The sequence below is a fragment of the Halyomorpha halys genome, unplaced genomic scaffold (assembly GCF_000696795.3).
Source record: "Halyomorpha halys isolate HHAL.00 unplaced genomic scaffold, Hhal_1.1 Scaffold18.1, whole genome shotgun sequence".
Lineage (NCBI taxonomy): Eukaryota > Metazoa > Arthropoda > Insecta > Hemiptera > Pentatomidae > Halyomorpha > Halyomorpha halys.
Genome location: NW_027114407.1, coordinates 2,087,652 through 2,101,752, shown reverse-complemented (window position 1 = coordinate 2,101,752; position 14,101 = coordinate 2,087,652). Strand labels below are relative to the sequence as shown.

General features: G+C 29.6%; 1 protein-coding gene across 3 annotated transcripts in view; it reads right to left on the bottom strand.

Moving 5' to 3' along the window:
• Positions 1 to 2,175: 2,175 nt before the first annotated feature.
• LOC106680729 (uncharacterized) overlaps positions 2,176 to 14,101 on the bottom strand; it is a 20,407-nt gene continuing 8,481 nt past the window's right edge. Inside the window, exons 10-17 of one of the 3 annotated variants that reach the window (XM_014420653.3) lie at positions 13,404 to 13,635; positions 8,566 to 8,737; positions 8,303 to 8,483; positions 7,910 to 8,171; positions 5,440 to 5,466; positions 4,141 to 4,277; positions 3,896 to 3,979; positions 2,176 to 3,078 (exon numbers count right to left, since the gene is read on the bottom strand). In XM_014420653.3, coding sequence (XP_014276139.1) covers positions 2,871 to 3,078; positions 3,896 to 3,979; positions 4,141 to 4,277; positions 5,440 to 5,466; positions 7,910 to 8,171; positions 8,303 to 8,483; positions 8,566 to 8,737; positions 13,404 to 13,635 — 1,303 coding nt within the window. In that variant the 3' untranslated portion in view covers positions 2,176 to 2,870. The remainder of the gene's footprint in view (positions 3,079 to 3,895; positions 3,980 to 4,140; positions 4,278 to 5,439; positions 5,467 to 7,909; positions 8,172 to 8,302; positions 8,484 to 8,565; positions 8,738 to 13,403; positions 13,636 to 14,101) is intronic. The other 2 variants (XM_024358303.2, XM_014420644.3) reach the window with 2 other exon arrangements.

Below are 14,101 nucleotides of genomic sequence, written 5' to 3'. Positions count from 1 at the left end.
TTTTTAAAAAGCTATATCTCGAGAACTATTGGACGTAAATAGCTCTTTTAGGGCTAATATTTCAGCAAATTTACTCTTCTTTAAATAATGTTCTATTAGATTTTCTAGTGTTGTTGGTAGTTTTTAAGATATAGAGCTCCGAATGAAAAATTAATGTTTTTTTTAGGGTTTTGAAACAGCCGGGATTTTTATTTCCCCTACTTAAAAAAGGAATTATACTTGGCAGACTCATCAATTTTGACTATTAATTATACATAGTTTTAATTAAATTAATCAACAATTGGGGTGAAATAACTGCCTTTTTTCTCCTCTTGGGCTCTTGTACTAGTATTTGATTGTAAAAAACGACACTCATCAACATGATTAGACATATTTCATTTTGGAGGGTTTTCCCCCCCCAAAAATGGCGTTTTTTTCTTCCCGGCTCTTGTACTATTACAATTTAGAAGGCCACCAACAACCGCTTGAGCAGTTTTAATAGTCAACTTTAATTTTTTAAGTACATTTTGATTATTCAGACTCGATATTGGGCATCATTGACTTAAAATAATTATTTCAAGTAGGAATAATAACAAAGGAACTTAAGGATAATTAACTATTTTAATCTCAACTACCATAAAATCTCATAAAAAATCTATACACATAACATGAAATAAAATAATTACTCATAGTGGAATTTTTTTATGGGTCCTTCTTTTTTTTTTTGTCAACAAATTCCTCAAGTTATCCAACTATATAAGAACCAGATTGTTGAAGAGCATGTTGGAAAGATGCTCAAGCTTTTTCCTTCATGAAAGTTAGCAGTTGTGACCCTCCAGGGACTTCATCTTCATCTGATAAACTGGAGGAGATGATTATCTGTTTTGATATTTTTACTTTCAAAAATAGCTCTTCAGGTTTGAAAAATTCCTAAGTTCAGTTCCAAGAGTCTATTCATGAACTTGAAGCAGTCAAAACAACTAAGCCTGTTCATTTGTAGGATGGATATTTTTCCCAACAGAAGATTCAATTCAGTGATATCCTACCTCCTGGTAGACTTTCGTGATACCTTTAAAGTAGGGTATCACTTTGCGATTCGTGTATACCATCTCAGTGATTTCTTTTGGTGTACAAGGACGTACAGTAGAACATTCCTGAATTTTTTTCTGTATAACTCTAACCAACATATCAAATTTGTCAATATCTAACCCACAAGTGACGGCTTTGTCCAAGGATCACTTCATCTACCTGGGAAATATTTAGCCCATATCCTTATAGCGATAGGGATTCTCAAAGGTAATAATCACTGTGATTTTATTTTTAACATTCATTTCTGTCCCATTACAATTTTAATATTACTCTAGCTTTTTCTGATACTTGTATAATGCATGCCCTTGTATGATTCTCACCTTTGGTATATCTCAGCTTTAAATAAGGCCTAAAAAAGACGGTTGAAATGCTTGCAATCATTAAAAAATTTTTATTATCTTCAAATTCTTTATATCATCAACTGTTTGTTTTATTTTTATATATTTTTGTAAATTGATATTTGTTTTAAAAATATTATAACATTTTTATCAGTTTTTTCTTGTATTTTTTTTTTTGGGTGGATACAGAAATATTTTGACATTTGATCAGTTTTTAAATTTAAATAAAACATTTATAAGTTTTTGTAATGGATTGGAAAAAAGAAATATGGGATAAATGAGCGATTAAAATAGAAAACATTGCTAGAAATAAAATAACAATGTAATAACAAAATAGGTGTATTCATTTTATTGGATTACGAACACATTTAAAATATATATATATAATTTAAGTTGTAATGTTATACTTAACAATAAACTGTTCACTGTCATGTGATATTTAGGTATAATGCAAAAGAGAACAAAAAATAAAAAAGTACTATTGTTTTTTTTCTTTTAAGTCCCATGATCTTATATGGTTTGATATACTGATGATGGAGCTCATCATATTTTGTAATGTATATAGTCAGTAAGTTAGTAGCCCTCAATTCAGTCTGAGCCAAGCCTGTTTTAATATTATATCAATCCAGTATGTATGATGTATAATGTAGCAACCCAATAAATTTAGTGGGCAGCACTGCTTCCAGTAGAAATTAAGTATATCCCTCTAGTCAAAAAGATATGAGGGTGTTTTGAGGATAAAAGAGGTATTAAATAATGAAAAACGTAATCACTATTAAAAAGGTTTATTAAATTTCTACAATTGAAATCTATAAGTGAAAAATTATTGTAATGTATTACAATGAACAAATATGTGTAAAAAAAAAAAAATCTAAACCTCGTCTATTATATAAAATCTTAAGAAATGTATAAAGTTATAACAAAATCAATTAAATGTACCTATATACTAAATAGGTTTTGGTTCACATACTACAAAAGCTATACATCAAAGAAATAATAAAAAAATCTTCAAATTAATTACAACATAAAGTTTAATATATATATATAATATACATAGAATTCACATAAATAACTTAATTGAATATATCAATCTAATTTGCACTTGAAATAACAAAAGTTTCCATTATGTTTTGAGATAATAGTCAAAGATATAAAAAGAACCTAAGGGAGATGTGTTTGTTCACATGGAAATTATTATAATTCAAAGAAACTCAGTCACACCAAAAAAGGGTAAATATCAATATAAATCTTGTCTTAATATTAATAGTAATTTAATATGTCAAAACGAATTGGGACAATAATAAGGGACACTCAGATATGGATAAGCGACTACGACAAATTGAACATCATATTAATATTAACCAATTCCGACAAGTTAAGAAAAACATCAAAATGAAAAATTAAGAAACAAAAAATTAGATTAGAGATAGGCGAAGAGTAGAATATTAGAAGAAGGGACATAATCTAATAGCTGCTGTGCCTGGATCTCCAACTGGAAGAATTGTTTGATGGTCTATTGTAGGTAATAACTTGTCGTATTGAATCAGTCCATTCTGGCGGTTCTGCAAGGTACCTTCTTCTCTCGTAGCCGGACATCGATGTGTTGTGTTCGCCCCACGCTTGATTAGTAAGGCTCCCGTCTCCCCGCTTTCCTCCACCAGTTATTTCTTCTCTTACAAAAACACAATTTTATAAAATAGAGTCAAATTCATTACCATAAAACATTTTTTTTTTGCTATTTACTCCTTAACACCTACTGTATTTTTTTTTTTTTTTTTTATTTAATTTCACTATGTTAGATATAAAATATTAGTTTTAGATGAGAGATGAAAAACTTTTACCGTAAGGTGGTACACATACTAGATAGATCAACAGAAAATATTTTTTTCCTTTAAATTTATCATTGTAGGCAGTTTTCGTCCATTAAGAATGTTTGGCAATTAGAGACTAAACTCTCCCTCTTCCTCCCAAATATGGTTACATTAAAATTCAGTGAAAGCATTGAAAACAAGTGAAAATTGGCAACATAACCCGATCTACTTCAGTAAAGATATATTTACTCAATAGAAATAAGAAGGGTATCAATTAAATTAAAAAGGATAAATGCATAATATGTCAACAATAATAACAATAGATTCCAATAGATAATAACAATAGATACCGCCGAAATTAAGAAAAAAGGGCAACTTCAACACAATTTTCAAAGGAATATATTTTGAACTTTATCCGGTCTGGAATATTGTTTTTGGATCAAAAGAAACTACAATATGTCCATATTTTTAAAATCTAAACTACATTTTACGTAGTTAAACTAATAAGTATCAATGACTATCCCATTAAAAAATACTGAATTAAAAAAAATTACTTAACAATAAATTAGATAAATTCCCCTTTCTTACAGAACACTAACAATAAGTGTATACATAATATTATTTCAATAGCAGAATAATTCTTAAATACTACAATAAACAAAAAAAAATGATAATCACCTGTTCCCTGGTCCATCTTTCCTTCTCTTGCTTGGTCCTCCCCATTGGCGATCATAGCTATCATTATCATAATCATCATACCTCCTGTAAAATATTATAAATTAATTAGTTAATCAGTGAAATAGAACTGATAACAGATAAAACATTACCATTAGTATAGAAACACAATGGAGCTCTTAACCATATTTCTATTCTATTGTTTAGAATAAAATAAATGAAAGAAAGAAATAGCATCTCAATGATACCTTTTATTCCCCCATGAACCACCAGAATGATTCGGTGGGCTGACCATTTGGGATTGCATGAGTGAAGGTAGGACAGCCTGCATCTGTTGTGAAACGGCCTGCAAATTTTGCATCACTCCTGATGCGACCTGATCCAACTGAAAACAAAAAAATATATATATTGGACAAGTTATATACAAAAATAGAATATATTTCCTCCTTGTACAGTGTAGTCTATTATGTAGTTTCCATTTGGGATTTTATTTAACAGAATAAAGTAAAAAATGGAATAGATAATACCAAATAAAAAAAAAAAATTCCTAACCAAAATGGAGCCATACATGGAAAATGGGCATAAATATAAGTGGCATACACTTAAATAAATAAACACCTTTGAGAACACATTTTCCTCAGTTAAACTAATCATCTTTACACAGAAGATGAGAGTGGAGAAACCCATTCTTGGAACAGTAAAGATTTGAGTCGTCATAATTAGAAGTTCAATCCATATTATAAAGTCAATTAATCCAGAGATCAATGCTTCAATTAATAAAAATCAGGAAAAGTTATAAGCTTATAATCTAAAAGGAGAACCTTGGTCTAAGCTGATGGCCCCTTAAGAGGAGACATAGCATTTCTTGGCAAGGAGGTCTGTCTGCGAAAGAGTGGAGAAGAAAAACTTGCGCATCAGAATGACATTCAATAGAATTCGATGTCCCAGAAAATTAAAAGAAGAAACCTAGAGGAAATTTAACTCAAGCACCATAAGGTCAAATGACATTTAGACACAGAACACCATCAAAGGATACAATGGAACAAGTTAAGACTACATTCATGTCTTAAAACATTGCTAGGGCAATGATAAGTCAAATACCTGACTTGTTTCATCAGAAGTTTTGAGACCTCGAGGCTCTAAGATAATTCAACCAATCAAACAAAATAAAATGAAGTGACAAGAATTTTATTTTTATATTCCTCGTAATTAATAATATTTCTAATGAGTGTTTTTAAAAAATAGGGTAAGGAACACAGGCACCGGGTCATCACTTGATCATCATCATCACTCAACTGCCCCAACTTTAATGTAAAACCATTAACTAAATAAGAAAGTAGCTATATTTTCGTGTACATACAGGATATTCCAACATCAGGTAGGATTTTCTCAAATAAAATGAAATCAATAGTTAGTACGGTACAAAAATATATGAATAAATAAAATTTAAAAATAATTGGTGCATAAATATGATAGGAGTTAAATGAGATAATACTAATTATTATATCAACTAGAAGGTGCACTAATCGATAATGAAAGGTAAGTACCTGAGCTAAGGTGCTGTCCACTCCAGGCTAAAAGAAAAAAAAAAGAAATAATAAGACATAGGATATACTAAATTAATAAAACTTAGCTTAGTCATTTTAAGTAATAAGTCTTAAAAATGATCGACCAAGTCAGAGTTAACTAAGAAGAGAAGGGATGGGAAGAGATTAATAATATCCTTACTATAATTAGAACCAATTCCCAGAAATACATTAACATAATACAGGAGGGATATTACAACCCGCTACAAAAAAAAAAAAGTTAATAATTTGATAGAGATAATAAATTGGGAAGTTTGACATTTGTTTCACCAACAAATGAATATACTGAAATCATAAAAATATATTATTTGCAACAATAAGTAAAACAATGCAAAAATAATAAATCAATCTCATGGATAAAATGAATGATTTTTTTTTTTTTTTTTTTTTATGAAAATCAACAACTGGATATTCCAACAGATATTCCAACTTTTACAGGAAATATATATATAAACGCAGAAAGACTATACAAAGATTGTTAGTTTTAACTGATTATGTGTGTCTGCTTAAAAATAACAACTAAAAGAACTTCAAAATCTGTTAAACGAACAGGTTACTATAGAACACATTAGCAGACGATCTTTAGAAAAGGGAGGCATAGCTGACAACCATTGTATTATCCCTCGCTAATTTTATTTCTGTTCTCTAGATAAGGTACTATCAGTTTAGTATAAGCATCTAGTCGGTTATCATAAACTACAGCAAGACAGTTAGAATAAACTGTTTTTCAAAACATTGAAATGGGGGCAGTTGTGACAAAGGCGGAAGACTATCTTAATATTCCTTGAATACAAAGAGAATTGATTTTTCAATTTGAATCTTGAATTGAACAGTATACACTAGAGGGTACCAGAAGCTTCAGTAACTTTACCAAGTGAAAAAACAAACGCACATACTATAATTACCACTAAACACATGATACATTGTGAATATTGAAGGCTACATGAATGAATCCCCATTGGTAGAAGACCCCTAAGAACAAACTACACACAATTCTACTCAATACTGCTACTATTATTTTTTTAAAGGATTGACATCCATCCCACAATTCGAGTCAAAGTGGACAAACACTGTTGGCTGTTACCAGGAAGGTATGAAATTCATATTTAAATAACACAATATAGTATTTAGTCATTAAAAAACAAAAGAAAAGAAAAACACAACATAAATATCTGTAATGAAAAATAAATTAACAGATAAATTTTTCCATACATAGGACAACTTCTGTGACTTATCTTTCTTTCAGAATTTATCACAAGAACTTTGCATCTTTCATTACTGTTATTTTCAAAATAATTAGATAGGAATAATCAAAATTATAGTATAGTAAAATGTGTGTTCTCTAATCATCAATAATTCATATTTATTTATGAGGAGAAGATGGTTGGGGGTGCGGTCAATGAAAAACACAAATAAGTACGATTAACTTATCAGTCATCTTCCGGTACTTCGTTATTCGGCAATTCGTTGGTTCGTACATAAATTTAACTCTTCCTATCACCATTTGTCATCACCCTCTCACACGCTTTCTTCTTCTAAAATTTTTCTACTTTTTGTTTGTTATTTTTACCCTCCCGTAACGTTTTCTTTATATAAAAAACACTTAGTCATTGTTGTAACGGCTTTTTTAATTCTGAGTTTGACCGCCATTAGCGCTGTATCCATTACGCGTTTGATCTTCCAGCGAACAGGTTCGTTTTTTTATTCTTTTTTTGTTTTCTTTCCCCTTTCTTTATTTTACTCTTTCCCCTTATTTTCTCCACTTTTATCCATTTTCCTTACCCACGTTATAACTTTTGTACACTATACTTATAATTTGCCTCTTTATCATCTATTATTGTTACATATATTTTCTTCCTCTCAATTTTCATGTTCTTTTCATATTTAAATTTCAAATTAATAATAACTAATATGTTCATACTTCTTTGCATTATATAACTTTATTTTTATTTCATTTCCTTAATTATGTTATTTTACCCACTTTTTCAATTACCTAGGTATACATTTTATTTCCCGCTTCTCTCATCACTTCATTTTATTAATTCTATTTTGTAAAATTATTCATTTTATGTATAAAATTATTCTGTTTATACTTTCTTTTTTTATTTTTCTATACTTACTGTGGTTGTTATCTTGTTCTGTTTTTAGCCCTGAAGAAGGCTAGAAACTCTAGCCGAAACGTTGGCACATTAAAATAAGTTAATCGTACTTATTTGTGTTTTTCATTGACCGCACCCCCAACCATCTTCTCCTCATTCCTATCTCTCATAATCATATTTATTTATGCTTCTCCGATTAAATTTGCTTAAATAACACCATTTTTCTGTCAACAAATCCTTAGACTTATACTATAACCTCTTCTAATTCAACACTTATATTTCAAGTAATGTTTGATAATATATTAAAAAAATACAAAATGAACAGCAATTACCTGCATGTCCTGAGAGCCGCCAGCCCATGGATCAGGGCCCCAAGAGCCACCAGATCTGCCCCTGTCCATCCTGTCAGTAAGCGACCTCGGAGGAATACGCTTGTTCATAAGGCTGGGAGGTTTTCCTCCCTTAGGACCGGACTTGCCGCCGCCAATCAGTGCTGGAGGCCTGCTGGGATAGCCAAGCCTATTGGCGATTCCGCCACTGCTTGCGGGTGGTGCAGTTCCACTGCGCCCATTAAAGAAGACCACCATACCAAACCTGTATGAATTAATGATATCGATTATGTGTATATTGATATTTTTGAAGATTGAATAAAAAAAAAAAAATTTTAAATATGAAATCTAAATTCAATAGGCATTGCTTAAAACTACTTTTATTTTAATAATTACCTTTCAGTATAAGGAGCAATATCGACGGGATATAAATATGAAATTCTCAACTTATTCAAAACTGTCTCAAACTGTTTTTCGTGCTGTTTCACATAAGAATGAGTTGGATCCTTGATCCAGTAAGACACAAAAATGAAGTTGGTAATACCAGAAACTAAGAATCGGTGTACGAGCGATGGTTCTGAAATAGAAATACTCATTAATTACGTGATCGCTATGACTATATATAAATATCTTAAATAATAATACAGATATTCAATTACTTGTGGACTGCCAAACAATGGTAACTGCGTTGTCTGGAGGGAACATCCTCTTAGGCTGAAGTTTCGCATTAATAAATTCAATATTATTGACACCAACAGACTTTGCCCATGATTGCAGCTCGTTCATGTTATCTCTACTCCAATAGTAGACCATAGTAACATGAGCACATTTCTACCAAGAAAAACAGGGTTTATCAATAAAATATATTAGGCCTTCAAAATTATAAATAATCATGACCTAATCTTTAACTATAGATAAATATAAATTATCATATACACAAGGAATGATCTATCCAATATCTGTAGAACATCATAGAAAGTATTACGATTTGCTTTGATATCAAATAAGTACAACAATATAATAATTTAATTTAAGGATGGTTTTAGATGATTGTATTTTGTATAAATACATAGATGTAAAGAAGTAGATAAAAATACACCTTAAAATAAATAGTTCAAAAATAATTAGTACAACTGCTCCAAGACTGAGTGAAGTAGCCAACACTAATTGTTACATGTACTTAATAATTGAATCAACATATTTCAACAGTTTGTGAAACCTGTATGTTATTGGCTCAATTAAACCTATATACCTGAAATCAAAACTGTGTACATTTTTAGAAAAATACACTATCATTAAACCAGATGAGAATTACCTACTTCTTTACAACTGTTAACATCAGTTGATACGCTATGAGAATTTTAATTCCACAAGTTTACCAATACATCACAGGTCAGTCATCCCTCAATACATGATAATCTAATTTTTTATCTAAAAATACATTAACAAACTTTGATTTTATTTTATTATAACTAATACTAAAAAAATTAAAATAATCAGGCTGAAATATAAACTACTGTACTTTTTTCTCATTTCAAATGCTACAAAACATTATAGAGAGTGCAGGATAAATATCACTAAGGATTCGGAGCTAGGTTTAGACCTACTCCTATTTCTGATAAGATATTCATGATTAACAAGTTTTTTAAAGAACAAACATGCAAAAAAAAATACAGATGTACGTATCATCAAGTGGTGAAGGAATGTCTGAAAAGATAAATTCTCTATTAGGAGATACTAATAACTGGTTTGCTACTAATTTCTAGAAAATAAAGTCATTATTTTTCACATAAAATAAAACAAAGTAATATTCTTACACTTGTATTCGAAACTATTGAAAATTCCCACCTTTCAGCATTCAAAACAAAGTAACTATTAGTTACTATTCTCTTTAAAATCAATAATTTTGAGAGAAATTAACATCAATATATTTTTTGTTATTTTATATTAATATCATATACAATGGGGGGAAAATGTTAAATCATCTTCAGCCATTTCACACTTATAGTTTCTTCATACAAAGACTCAATAAGTTTTAACTATAAATGTGTATTACATACTCTGTCAATGTGAGGTCTAACAATAACACTTCTGGGGTTGTTTGATATACCGTCATATTGTCTGAATGTCTAGTTGGTGTGTTGTACCAAGGATTAAAATGAAGTATAATCTCTATGCTTTAGTGTGTTGTACCAAGGGTTAAAATGAAGTATAATCTCTATGCTTTAAACTATGACAGTATGAGCGCTAGATGCATGGTGAATGTAGTAGTATGAAAAACTTGTTGCCAATGTAATAATTTAGTTGTTTTTACCACCAAACAATAAATATTGGTTCAAATGATAAGAGTGTCCAGTAAATTAAAATTATACATTTTGGTTTTGTTCCCTTTACCACTTGAAGATTCAATAATCAATTCTGCACCATTTAATGGAATCCAGATACTAATTCATATGATGTTCATTTAAATTATTTCATTGTATAATTTGTTGCTTATCGTTATTATACTAAAAGAACAAATATATCAAATTTAATAAATAGTACAAAGAATAAACTACTTTATATAAAAACAAATAAGTAAAACCATACAATTCCTTTTCCTTACTTCCTCTTATAACTGAAACTTATAGTCTTATATTACGACTAACTTTTATTTACTTATTAAGAGAGCATCAAACAACCAGGTGATTAATAGCTTACCTTAACATCAATCCAGCCTTACATCCAATATAAAAAGTAGTCTTAAAATGAAATATTAAAAATCTGAGCCTAATAGTAAAACATTAAAATAGATCACTAACATATTATCAAAATCACCGATGATATTATTGCAATGAAATTGTCTACAGTATAGACATTGAATAGAGAATTAAATACGACAAATATGCTCAGAAACTTTTTCGGTTGAAATTAATGCCCTTTTCTCCTATAATCATAATGCAATATGACTTTCAGAGAGGCTTGTGTCTTTACAATGGCTTTATAACAAAGTTGAACTATATACACGTATTGTATTGTATAGGTGGAAATTTATTCCAGGACCTATTTATTTATAAAAGAACCTTTACTGCTACGACCCATGGAAGGATCTTGGAATCAGTAGTTCACGAAGTAGAACAAAACAGAGTAGTGATAGGATCAGCACCAACACTCAACTATCAGGTTTATGTACACGAAATCTAATAAAGGGTCAGAGAAAGCTCACTCAACAATGTCTGAATATACCTCCGAAGGGTTTCCTTAATTGGAGTCAATGGCTGATATTACAGAAAATAAATTTTCTGCCACAGCTGGAATAAAAAATGGACACAGGAATTAAAATCCCAGTGCCTTACCCGTTAAGCTGTTTCACTCAAATTTTAGTTAAGTTATTTACCAGGTCGATTATAAGTATGAAAATTTTTAAAAGGACAAAATCAAAAAATAACATGGTTTTCTTGTCTCTGATAAGGTAATTTGTATCTTATATAAATACAAATTTTATCATTATTGATATAATAGTCCTCTCTGAACGATTTTATTTAATCATCTAATGATTGTTTTTAGCAACTTACATCAATATACATACATTAATCTAAACGACTGTCTCTGAAAACACTCGGAGCCATGACTATTTAAAATAAAACAGTTCAGAATGCAGCCAAAGCTCCTTATTCACTTTACGTTCTCAATGCACAGTGAATATAGAATGGTAATTGATCGGTATGACAGAGAATGTGTTTCAAGATTAAATAATAACAATATATAATAATAAAAGCAAAAACTGATATTTTTTAAACAATAGTAATAATTATGAGATTTAGGCAATGGTTCAAAAAGTGAAGTAATTTGTTCCAGTGAATTTTTTTTACCAACAACTAGTAAAAGTGTAGATAGTTTAAAATTTCTATATATTGTAAGTGGGAAGGTAACATTTTTCTGCATAGGAACTATTTTTCCTTTGATATAACTTCATATTATAAATTATGAATAAAGTAAAAATATAAAATGTATTATTCACTTGATAATATTGATTAGTTGTAACAAATAAGATTTGGCACTAAATAAGTGAAGAAACCAATTATTTTATCAAGTCACAGCTTTCAGAAACTATGATACATAGCATATTTTTGAACCATTAATCAATAAATTAGAATCTACAAGTGATTACAATTTTTTAATATGTAAATACTGAAAACATGAATAATGAAATCATGAATAAGGAGGTTTGACTGTTATTAAGATTATAAGATTACTTATTCTACCTAATAAACAATGAGTTTTTTAATCTTACAATTACTAATGGCGGCTATGTTTGTTCTGTATATTTCTATGGACAGTGAAACAGTACTATTGATATTAAAATTGATAATGATGGCTATACCTTAAAACATAAACACAATATTTATCTACAAATATAAATATTCTTTAAAAACATTAATGTAAAAAAAAATGCACACAAGTAGATGAGTTTTGAGGCAATGAGTTGACACTTCATCTACCGCTACTGCTGTAACATAGGATAGGCAAAGTGCTGATTCAACCTATGTGATGACATCCAAGAAGTTTGCGGTGGATTAAGTGCCAAATCCATCATACTACCAAAAAAATCAACCTCCAGAGATGTGAAAAGCTACTGAAATCGGCGTAATTAACAGAAAACATCAAATTTCCTTTAAGTACACGGAATTCCATTAATTCTGAATAATCCTGTCTAAAAAGGTTCTACTTTCAGTAAAATCACCCAAAATGAAACTTTTTGAACAATAAATAGGGATAGGAAATATATTTTTGTATTGAAGTTATTTTAATTCAAAATAGACTTCACATTCTTTTCTGAAATTCGAGTAGTGAATGAATCGAATGAATCTAGTACCTATATAATAATAATGATTTCCAGTCAATCAAATAAATGTGAGAGCAAGGCACTTGTTAACTCAATTAATATTAGTAACTAATAACCAATATGGTGTACATGCTATCAAGGCAAAGTGGTCACTATATTAATACTTTGATGGGAATTTATCAATTAATGAATACTTTATATGCCAGTTAAACAACTTTGATGAGCAAAAATTAAATAACAAAAAATAAATAAATTAAAAACATTCCGCTGGCCCAGATGAGCTTGCGAAACCTAAAGCTGCAATAACTTTTATATCAACAGTCGATCAATTGACTGGATTTCATAAATACTAATTAACAGAAAGGAAAATAAATAAAATTGTAAACTTTTTTAAATTATATATATCATAAAGATATATATAAATATATCTACATAATGAGTATATATATCAGCAAATATTTTATGGTTAATATAGGCTTTTTACGTACTAGTTTCTTTCTAGTACGTAATGGTCAACATATATCAACATAACAGAATGAACACGATACGGTCAGATTATCAGTTCATTTATAAAAATGAATCTGACCGACGTGAGAAGAAAGTGAGAACTAAATGGTCCAATTCGATCACAACATAGAATGTAGCGATCTCGATGACCTTTGAAGTTAGTACCTTGGCTAAGTAGAGGCCAACTAGCCTGTACGGAGAGATGAGGTAGACTCTTGAAGAAGAACTAATCTTGCCTTGTGCTTCGATAAGACCGAGGATTGATCGGAGGGACTTAACATAGGAGTCCCTTTCCCAAGTAACACGAAGGATAAGGCCATTATAGTTGTCTGGGACATAGGCCAGACCAAGTATGTGATTCGCAGCGGGCGAGGTGTCATCCTTACCAGTCAGCATGCTGTGATTCAAGCAATAACACAATATATATATATCTATCAATTTAAAAAAAAAAGACAGAGAAAACAAAAATTAAAAATTCAACACTAAAACAAAACAACTAAGAAAACTGAATTTATCTGGCTAGGCTTAAACAAATATGAAATGATAATATTTATTATCTGATAAACTTAACTTGGCATAAAACACATGAATAAACAAACTATAATTATTATGATCAATTGATAAATATTTTTTTCACTTCATCTTTGTTTAAATCTAAAGAAAAGAATGAGTTGATTTTCAGTGAGCAAATGAGATAAATATACATATGCCACATATTATCATATTAAAAAAGTTAAAAAGTAAGGAAAATAACTTATTGACACAATTAACAACTACGTTAAGTAAAAAATTATTAAATTAATCTGCTTTAAGTTGTAAAACAGATTAAAAATAAATTAAACTAAATTATGTTTGAGATAGAT